The following is a 10,891-nucleotide window of genomic DNA, read 5'->3' on the forward strand; positions in this document are numbered from 1 at the left end:
CTTGTGGAGCTTTGGGGAGGGTGTGTCTAATTTATAAAGCAGACCGAGAGAAGAGTTGCCAGAGAGTTTCTCTGGTTTCTCTCTGCAGAGTGCTGAGCAGGATGGCTGAGAACTCCAAAATCCAGCTGTTTGTCAAGGTGAGATCTAACAGGGGGCTCCTTGCATGGTGGGAAATGAAGGGTGTTGAGACTGGCATTAGGCTGCCTGGATATTTCAGGTGCTGAGGCTTTGGAATAACACCGAAGCACTGTGTGAAAAGATAAAAACTTAAGATCAGACCAAAGATTCAGTATCAAGGTTCCCACAGGGACCAACCAGCTGTCGCTAAGGAAGTCACAAGCAGGTAACGAAAACAACCACCTTCCTGTGGTGCCTGATCCCCCACCCCACCCCAGCAAACGCAATTCAGATTGGCACTTCTTTTGGACTTGGAGGTACCATACCACAGCCGATACCAGTGTTCTCAACCAAAAAAAAAAAACTTGTAGCAGTTCCACAAGCTAATTGCAGCTGGGGATGCCAGCCTCCTGGTGGGGCCTGGAGATATTCCGGAATTACAGCTCATCTCCGGACTATTGATTCCTCTGGTGAAAATGGATGCTTTAGAGGGTGGACTCTTTGGCGCTGTACCCCACTGAGGTTCCTGTCCTCCACAGACTCTACTCCCAAATCTCCAGGAGTTTCCCAACCAGGAGCTGGCAACTCTATCTCCCCCCCCCCATCCCCCTCTGGTGGCCAGAGGAGACCCGGCAACATTAATTGCAATAACCTCTGATGAGTACATTGAACAAAACTGATCCATCAGTTAATCATGCATCATGTGAAGGTGCATGTCAGCATGCATGTCTGGGGATGTGCCAAATTTATGGGAAGTTGCTCCCCCCAGTAGGGATGCAAAATATCAGTTGGAATGACCCAAAGATTTTTGTTTTTGACTTTGATTCACTCTCTTCTACCAGGGCCTAGCTTGATCTAAGTCTATTATTGTTTGGATTATTATTGTTTGGATTATTTAGTATCTCTTGTGCTACACCAGCTCTTGTTGATGGCATCACTAACTGTTAAAGAGCATTTTACGGGAAGGGAAAAGAGACTGAATTGCTGAGATTCAGATATTTGTTTGAACTATTTTTTTTAAAGAAAACAAGGGAAGAAAGAAGCATAGGAACAAATGCCACAGGGGTTAATTGTGGGATCCCCCCAAAGTGGGCAGTTTCTAAGCCCAGATGTGAGATTCTAATAAGGATTATTTTCTGTTTGGTATAGTGGTTAAGTGTGGAGACTCTTATCTGGGAGAATCCAGTTTGATTCCCCACTCCTCCACATGCACCTGCTGGAGTGACCTTGAGCCAGTCATAACTCTGCCAGAGCGGTTCTGCTCAAGAGCAGTTCTGGGAGAACTCTCTCAGCCCCATCTATCTCACTAGGTCTCTGTTGTGGGGAGCGGTAGGGAAAGGAGATTGTAAGCCACTTTGAGACTCCTTTGGGTAGTGAAGGGCAGGGTATAAATCCAATGTCGTTGTCTTCTCCTTCTCCAGCCTGGGACCATAAATGCCCTCTTTGGAGCTGGGAGAAATGATTCCATTTCTCCTGCCCTTGTACTTTGTTGTCCCCTTCATTCCATTCCAAAAGGGCCCCTTACAAGGCTTTGGGGCTAAAATGTATTTGAGACGGCAACCTTTATTGCAGTTCTGGAGGGGTGGAAATGCTCCGAGCATGCTCAAAAGCACTTTACCATTCAGAACTGCAGCATGAAAACAAGTTTGGGAGCTTTCCCATGCTTGACAGTTCACTCCCAGAGGTATGTTGCTCTGACACTCTTGGCCAAGTGTGGAACAGAAATGCCTTCCCTCTGAGCTGCCTTCAGTGATGCAGACATTTGCCCCATGACTGTTTAATCTAATCTAAGATTATTTGCATATGTGGGTTTCTGCTTGATACTGCAATCACTGAGTGACTTCAGTATGCATTTTTTCAGGCTCCTGAGGGTGTGCGTGGGGGGGGGGCTCCTCTATCTGGTACTTCTATATTAGGCTGTACCCCAATATAATCTCTTGCCTTTACTTCTCTTACTGCATTCTTTTCCCATAACTGTTTACCGCCATACCTCTGCCCTCCTTTACAAAAATGTCTTGTTTTCCCTACAACTGGGAAGACCTGAGCTGAAATCTCCAGTCAGCCATAAAGCACAGTGGGGTGATTTGGGCCAGTCATTATCTCTCAACCCAGCCTATGTTCCACCCGGTAAAATGGAGAGGTGACTATGTACCTCCCTGAGCTACCTGAACGAGGAGCAGGATTAAAATACAATCTCTCTCCCCCCCCCCACAGCTGCTTTTAGATGTCTGACACCACAGCAGCAGCAATTTTTTTCCATTTGTAAGTGTGATTATCCTTTGTATGCATCTGTGTGCTTAAAATGCTGATTGCCTATTCCAATCTTCCGGTCTGTCACCCATATTTCCTCTTGCATCGGGACTGATGTAGATTATTAAGCCTTCAGGGCTGAGCCTTGTCATTCTGTTTTTTAGTTTGTTGTGAAGGGCTAAGCACATTTTAAGCAGCCTGAAAAGTAATAATGTTGATAATCACTTCTACCCCACACACACCTTGAGTCTTCTCTCTCCATCTGTAATATGGTTTGAGAATCTGCCCAGGCCTTGAGCAACTTGGCCTCAAGGAGGCGAGTAATTAGCCCAGGAGCTCATGCTCTTCCCCTGGGTCCCTGTCTTGCACAAAATAACACCTCACCCAAACTGGTTGCACCAATCTGAAGCACTACCAGGCCTCTGACCTGGGGGCAACATCTCTAGCAAAGACTCTCATCCCAACACAAAGAGGAAGAGAGAACAAGACTCCAAGTCAGTGGGGAGATTGGGGAGGGGGGCTGGGGGGGGGGGGATAAAGGGCTTTTTTTTTTTTTTTGCAAACTAATTTTGCACTGGAGGTAGCATTAGGGATGGGCATGAACAGGGAAATTGTGGTTTGGTTCAGTTTGTGTTTTGTAGCCAAACCACACAACTGAGCAGTGGGGAGCAAGCTGCTGCTCAGCTGTTTTGGGCTGTCTTGTGCGGTCCCTTTAAACGTTAAAAGGATTAAAAAGTGTAAAGGAACTGCACAAGACAGCCTGAAAAAGCTGCATGGTGGGGAGCCCCTTGTGCAATCCTTTTAAACTGTAAAAGGATTAAAAAGTTTAAAGGGACTGTGCAAGACAGCCTGAAAGAGCTGCATGGTGGGGGAGCACATCCTTGTTGTGCAGCTTTTTTCACACTTTCTGTGATCCTTTTAAAATTTAAAGGGACTGCATAACACAGACTGAAACAGCTAAGCAGTGTACAGCTTTTTTTCCCTATGGCTTTTGCAAGGAACAGAAAGGGATTTAAAGGGTCTTGGAGTCCTTTTAAACACCCACTTTCTGCTCCATCCATGAACCACCATAAACCTCACAAAGCACTCTAAATATTAGTGGAAGTTTTGAACCACAAACAGGGCAAAATTCATCACAAATTTTGCTTTGTGGTTCAGTTTATGCCCATCCCTAGATAGCACAAGCCTTGAAAAATCCAGAGCGGGAGGAAGCTCTGTCACTGAGCTCTATGCAAAAGATGTTCTCTGCTACAGCTGACCTGGTGCATACCAAGTGCATGGTGTCACCTAGATAGCTCAAAATGCACAGATCAGGAAACTTTTAGGGGGGAGGGGTTATGCAGCAGCAAGAACAACAAAACATTCTGTTTCCAGGACACACCTGAGCTACACACAAAGACAATACTAAACCCACCCACCCCAGGCACTGACAACACTTGAAACCTGGCCTCCAACCAAATTAAATTGGGCTAGGAGGGTGTGGATCTCTTTAGGAAGAACAACTGAGGAATTTTAACAGACACTGTGAGAAATTTTGGAAAGGTTAATGGACATCTGCATCTATGTTATACTTTTATATTGCTCTTGTACCAGCTCAACTAGCATGGTGCCCCCCCAAAAACATCTGGGAAGAGAAATTTGGCAAAGATACTGAGAACTCCCTTCTTTATACTTGCTGGCACTGCCTTCATAGAACTAGAACAGAGAACATAGCAGCAGAGGAGAGGACTCACAATAATGGGTTTAAATTAAGAGTGGGAAGGTACTGGCTGGATATTAGGGGAAACTTTTTTATGGTAAGAGTTGTTCAACAGTGGAATCAGCTGCAAAGGGAGATGGTGAGCTCTCCCTCCGTCTTGAAGGAGTCTTGAAGCAGCAGCTGGACAAACACTTTCCAGGGGTGCTCTAGGCCAGAGGTGGCCAATGGTAGCTCTCCAGATGCTTTTGCCTACAAATCCCATCAGCCCCAGCCAGCATGGCCAATGGCTGGGGCTGATGGTAGTTGTAGGCAAAAACCCCCCCATCTAGACAGCTACCCTGGCCACCCCTGCTCTAGGCTGATCCTTCATTGAGCAGGAGGGTTGGGCCAGATGGCCTGAATGGTCCCTTCCAACTCTGTGATTCTATTATTCTAACTGCCTTTCTCAGGGTTCCCTGAAAGAGAGACACTCTGGTCATGTGAGTTTATTTATTTATTGCACTGGCATCCCACTCTATCCCACCATGGGCTCAGGGTAGCTCACAGCAGCTCACACAATAAATATGCAATTAAAAACCAGCTAAATAAAACAGGATGGCAGCTAAGAAACATACATTACTCCAGAGCAGTCCAATATGCCTCCTGTTAGATGTTTGCAGGATAGTGGGCATGTAGGCTTACTATGATTTCATGTACATTTGTTTGTTTGTAAGAGACAGTGAACATGTGGTCATTTGACATGTGAAACTGGGGATCAATAGCTGGATACATGTGATGGTTTCAATCAGATGTTCAGATATACATATGTATTGAATGCAACATGAGGATGGCTTGATGCATGTATAAGAAAAAGCAAGTGTACAGTGTATTCCAATTGTATGTATGTTCACTGTGATCTGTTAACAGGCTAGACTGACTGTCAAAGAACTTTAGAGCGACAGTGTAGATACTTCCGAAGTCTCAGTGTGTACATTCTTATCTTTCTCTCTTAGGCAAGTGATGATGGAGAGACCATCGGGCATTGTCCGTTCTGCCAGCGTCTCTTTATGATATTGCTCCTTAAAGGGGTACCCTTTACTCTGACCACGGTGGATACCAAAAGGTGCCATATACATGGGAAGGGGCTTTGTCAAGTACTTCCATCTTGTTTACTTTGCATTTATTTCCATGGGCTTTTGTCCTGGCATGTTCTAGTGATTACATGTCATATTTGTGTTCTGTTTTTATTGTTATTATATCATGATGCTCATCTGCCCTCAGATTAAAAGTAGATGACCCACTGAAAGATCCATAAATAGTTCTTCCAAAGATGTTTATTTGTTAACAGACCTTTTTTTGTAGTGGGAGCTCTTTTGCATATTATGCCACACACCCTTGATGCAGCCAATCCTCCTGGAGCTTACAGTAGGCCCTGTACTAAAAGCCCTGTAGTCTCTTGGAGGATCGGCTACAACAGGGGGGCATGGCCTAATATGCAAAAGAGTTCCTGCTACAAAAAAAGCCCTGTTTGTAAAGAGTAGTTGTAGGATGGGCATGGGGGGAAGACTTAGATCATGTCAGCTGAGACATGGAGAAGTTTCCCCCCTAACACCCAATTCAAAGATACTGTATTTCCAACTCAACCCTCTGAGGAGGAAACAGAGATTGCCTACAAGTTCCTCCCCCCCTCGACAGTAGCTTGGGTGGGATGAGAGGGTCTTTACACATGAGGAAATGATGTAGCTGACATGGTTTTTAAAAACCCCTTCCTTTGTCTGTTCTGGTCTTCCATGTAAACTGGCTTCACAAAAGGAGCCATTACAGATCTTCTTTCCTTCAAGACAAGGCAGGCTGCAAAACTGACCATGTTTCCAGCACAAAAACAAGACATTCAAATTATTGAGACCAGAGGTGTCAAGGTCATTAGTTACGAGGGCTGGATCTGACATAAATATCACTTTGTTGGGCTGGGCCATGTGTGCTGTAAAATGTAATGCCAGGTACTGGAGATATTTCACCATTGACCATGACCCATACCCCTCCTCATCAGAGCTTGGGACAAACAAGCCCTCGTCACCCCTTATGGTTGCCAGCTCTGGGTTGGGAAATCACTGGGGGGAAGACCTTTGTGAGACCCTGTGTCTGAGGAAAGAAGGGACCTCAGCAAGAGTATAATATAGGCCCTTCTGGTCCACATGTGTATTGGTTTTCTCCCAGTTGTTCATGGGGTGCATAAGAGCCCTGGACATGGTGGTTCTGGCCCCCAGACCATATGTTTGACATGTCTGGTCTTGCCTTTGAAGCTTCACACAGACACAAAACCAAGGCAGGTGCTAGAACACAAAATCTGTCTGGAAAAACTCTGTGTCCTTACAGAGCTTGGCTGTGAGTTCTCTTCTTAGAGAGAGAAGCCCATTGTACACATTCTAGGACCAGTATTGAAAAGGGGTTTATGGGGTGGAACTGATGCTTAGATTCAGGGTCAGACATCTACTCAGCTGGAGCATGCATAAAAGACCTGCAGCTTTTGGATCAGTGACCAAGGCTGATGTTTTTTGCCCTCCCCTGCTCTGCTTCTAACAGGTCTTTGGATGTGCTGAAGGACTTTGCCCCAGGAGCTCAGCTCCCTGTGCTGCTGTATGATGGTGAACCTAAAACAGACACAAACAAGATTGAAGAGTTTTTGGAGGAGACCCTGGGACCCCCAAAGTAAGTGCTCACTCTGCAGTTTTGAAAGATTGCCAAAGTATAGATTGCCAAAGAGAGTCAGTTTGGTGTAGTGGTTATCTGGGAGAACTGGTCCACTTGCTGCTGTTGAAATGGCCTTGGGTCAGCCATAGCTCTCGTAGGAGTTGTCCTTGAAAGGGCAGCTTCTGGGAGAGCTCTCTCAGCCCCACCTACCTCACAGGGTGTTTGTTGTGGGGGAGGAAGGTAAGCCACTCTGAAATTCAGAGTGGAGGGCGGGATATAAATCCAATATAATCTTCTATATTGGATTGGTCTTGGTGTGTGTGGGTGTGTGTGTGAGAGAGAGAGAGAGAGAGAATGGGTGCAGAAAGGGCTGCTAATGTAGTCTTCCAGATATTTTTGTATCCATTGTCCTGCTGTAATCCTTACAAGAACCTTGGAAGATAGGACGCATCTCCCATGATACAGATGGGGAGGTTGAGGGAAAGAGGGGATTGGCTAAGGCCAACTAAAAGGCTTCTATCTTACTTTTTCTGAGGCTCGGGGGGCTTGTCACAGTAAGTCATCAACAAATAAAACACACATTTAAACCTTGTAAATCCTCAGTCATCACTCTGTTAATAGAGTCCCACTGCCCAGTTGTAAAAAAGCTGTCAGCTATAATTAATCTAAAAAAGGCCCTATGAATAAGGAACATTTTGCAAAACTTCTGGAAATCTGCTTTTGAGAGTGCTACCCAGATTTCCTTCATAGGTCTGTAATAGGAGGCTAATGCCCCAACCAAGAAGTGAAAATATTTTCATTATGAAGTATGCCCTGGCACTTGAGGGGGGGAGCACTGCCAACAGAGGTAGGCATCACCAGGGGCCATTTTGTAGAAAAGAGGAGCCAGAGCTCATTATCATAACTCATTTGCATGTGCTACACACCCCTGATGCCACCAGAAGGTGGACTACATTATATCAGCTCTACCTTAAAATGCTTCTTAAATTATAATTGTCATAATAAAACCTTATTCCCATCATACTTTTTAAATGACTTTCTCCTATGTGGCCGCAGTGGCATGATGAAGATTTCCATGTGACTGCTTTATATGTTTTGGTTATTTTCACATTTTTTGTGGGGGAAAATATTAGAAAGTTTGTCAAATCCTCAACAGAGTTCAGCAAAATTCTCACAGGGGGTTTGAACAATGGAGCCCAGAAGCATTGTAGGGGGGGCGAGGTGAAAGGAAGAGAGCATAATGAAATTTAGAAGTTCCGGAGCTCCGCTCCTGTGAGCTCCTGCCCAAAATGAGGCCTGCGTATCACACCACTGCATATAGAATGTGCAGTTTTCCTCTCTGTTCCTGCAGCCCCTCCTGACCCCTGGAAAGATGGTTTACAAGGCTGTGGGTTCTGTGTGGAAGAATGACTGCGAGTTTGAGGAAGCCTGGGGCAAGGAAGGCCAAGGGGGTGAAATTGTTCCTCCTTCCTCTTCTCCAAGGGCAGCTCCACTGAAGAAAAGGGTTGAGCTTATCCCCTTTCCCCTCTTTGTTGTTGCCAACAGATCTACACAGCTGTTCCTCTGCACACATTCCATAAGCCCAGTAATGAGCATTTTGAGAGTGGGAGGGATCTACAGGGATGGTGAGGAATGCAGAGGAAGACTTCTGTACATGGATGGTTGAATACACTATTCGCGTTGAATCTGTTGCAAGGAGCTAAATTGACGTGTGGGCTCGTAAAGGGAAGGAGGGAGGGAATCCACAGAAGAATCAGGATTTCAACTCCACCACTTGTTCTCTTACTCAGTTTGCTACACCAGCTGTCTCCTTCTTCCACAGTTTTCCAAGCCTAGTGCCCAAGTATAAAGAGTCCAGCATTGCTGGAAATGATATATTCCACAGATTCTCTGCTTACATCAAGAATCCAGTACCTGCCCAGGATGAAGGTAAAGAATGAAAAGAAGGAAAGAGAGGTAAACAGGTTGGATGAGAGAGGATTCACTCATAAGAGAGTTCTCCAAAACCTCAAGAGTCAATCAGTGGGCAATTGACTACATTTTGGCCCTTTGAGCCTAACTGAAAGGCCTACGTCATTTCTGCCTAAAGGCTTAAAAACTGCCCTGTGGGATCAACCCAAAGGTTGGAAAGGAGTGAGACATTCTGTTGTTGACCATATTTGTTTTGATCTCTGAATGTAAGGTTCCATAGAGCTATTGGATGGCATTGCAGAGGGCAGAGGTGGTCTGGTCAATCTATAATGCCTTAAAATGCCTCATGAGTGAGGACTAATGAGCGAGGATTTAACACACCTAACACACTAGAGATGGAAAAACTTGACTCTTGAGCCTGCTTTGAAAGTCATTGGCCACTCTGTAGCAAAACAAATATTTACTCTTTGTGCAAAAGGCAAAATAAAATGCACAGTTGAGAAGACTCAGATGAAAAGATAGGTGAATGTGTTTAGGGGTCTTTCCTGCTTCAGCTCTCCAAACTACCAAACAGCAGACCATGTCTTCCACCAACCAAAGTCCCAAGGAGGCTCTCTTGAATACGTTTCTCTTCCAGCTCTGCAGAAGAACCTTCTCAAATCCATGCTTAAGTTGGACAAGTACCTGAACACACTCTTGGAGTATGAGTTGGTGCGGGACCCTGAACTCACTGTCTCTCAGAGGCGGTTCCTAGATGGCGACCAGATGACCCTTGCTGACTGCAGCCTCCTACCCAAACTCAACATTGTTAATGTGAGTCTCATCCCCCACTCCACCCAACTGAGCCCTTTGGCTTGCCATCTATTTTAAAATTGGATTCAATTGTTTATGGTTTTATGATGTGGTTTTATTATTTATATTTCTGTTGTGACCCCTGAACCTGCTTGTGAGAAGGGCTGGATAGAAATCAAGTAAGTAAATAAATAAATGGTATGACATAACCAGGAACTTGGAAGTGTCTTTCAAACACATTCCTCCTCCTCACCTACCTGTACTTAGGACAAGCAGCTGTAGCTTCTGCTCAGGTTGCCACCCTGTTCCCTCTCAGCCACATGAACACTTTGTGGGGGGGGGGAGCATCCTGAGGTGCAGGAATGGGTGTAGTGGTTAAGTGTGCAGACTCTTATCTGGGAGAACGGGGTTTGATTCCCCTCTCCTTCACATGCAACTGCTGGAGTGACCTTGGGTCCGTCATAACTCTCTCATAGCTGTTCTCTCATGAGCAGTTTCTGTTAGAGCCCCACCTACCTCAAAAGATGTCTGTTGTTGGGGGAGAGGGAAAGGAGATTATAAACCACTCTGAAACTCCAAGTGAAGGGTGGGGTATAAATCGAATCTCTTCTTTTCTTCTTCTCTTCCCTACTTGGCAAACAGTAACATCATCTTTAGTTGTACATAACAGCATGGAACTGCCTTCTACTGAGACAGGATGTTGGTCTACCAAAATCAATAGTGTCTTCTCTAACTGGCAGCAGTTCTCCAGGATTTCAGATGGAGGTCTTTCACATCATTTATGAACTGATCCTCTGAACTGGAGATGAGGAGACTGAAATGGGACTTCCTGAGTGACAGCCCCATCTTCATTGTCTTTGCATTCCTCACAGATTGAAATGCAAAGGCTGCTTCCATCTCTTGACTTTTCTCCTCTCCTCTCCCCCCACAGGTTGTATGCCAACACTATCGGCAGTTTGGCATTCCCAAGGAGTTGGGCAGCCTCCAGCGATACCTGGACAATGCTGCCGAGGTGAAGGAGTTTAAGTACACTTGTCCCAACTCTGAGGAGATTGTGCAGGCTTACCGTGCTGTGGTCAGGCCGCTCAAATAAACCTGAGGTACAACGCTGGTGTTCACCTGACAAGACGGCCGGCATCCATCTCAGCCTACCCCACAGACTAGCTTTGCTCCCATTTCTCTACATCAGAACTACCAAACAGATTCTGGTAGTCTCAAGACAGAAAGGGATCCTGGCACAGGGGACCTCCAATGCTTCAAGTAACAAGGTGGTCTTTCATCCTATTGTTCAGTCAAGACAGCCATAGTGGCAGCTGGCCCTGGGAAGAAAGGGCAGCTTTGGCGCTGAATGCCATTGGCTGGTAGCCACTTGATGTCCAGTTCTGTGCTGTTGAGTTCCTCTGCTTTTTGTCCCTGTGACTTTCCAGATGTCTGGCTAATGGGACTTAGTAA

The 10,891-nt window shown here is 45.6% G+C and overlaps 1 protein-coding gene across 1 annotated transcript; it reads left to right on the forward strand.

Annotated features, from left to right (window-relative positions):
• CLIC3 (chloride intracellular channel 3) lies at positions 1-10,633 on the forward strand. The gene is made up of 6 exons (XM_060250843.1): positions 1-137; positions 5,059-5,168; positions 6,629-6,754; positions 8,559-8,665; positions 9,285-9,460; positions 10,371-10,633. Exons 1-6 carry the CDS (start codon positions 102-104, stop codon positions 10,530-10,532), a joined length of 717 nt encoding a protein of 238 aa, XP_060106826.1. The 5' UTR covers positions 1-101; the 3' UTR covers positions 10,533-10,633.
• The last annotated feature ends 258 nt before the right edge of the window (positions 10,634-10,891 follow it).

This window comes from Heteronotia binoei, chromosome 12 (assembly GCF_032191835.1).
Source record: "Heteronotia binoei isolate CCM8104 ecotype False Entrance Well chromosome 12, APGP_CSIRO_Hbin_v1, whole genome shotgun sequence".
Lineage (NCBI taxonomy): Eukaryota > Metazoa > Chordata > Lepidosauria > Squamata > Gekkonidae > Heteronotia > Heteronotia binoei.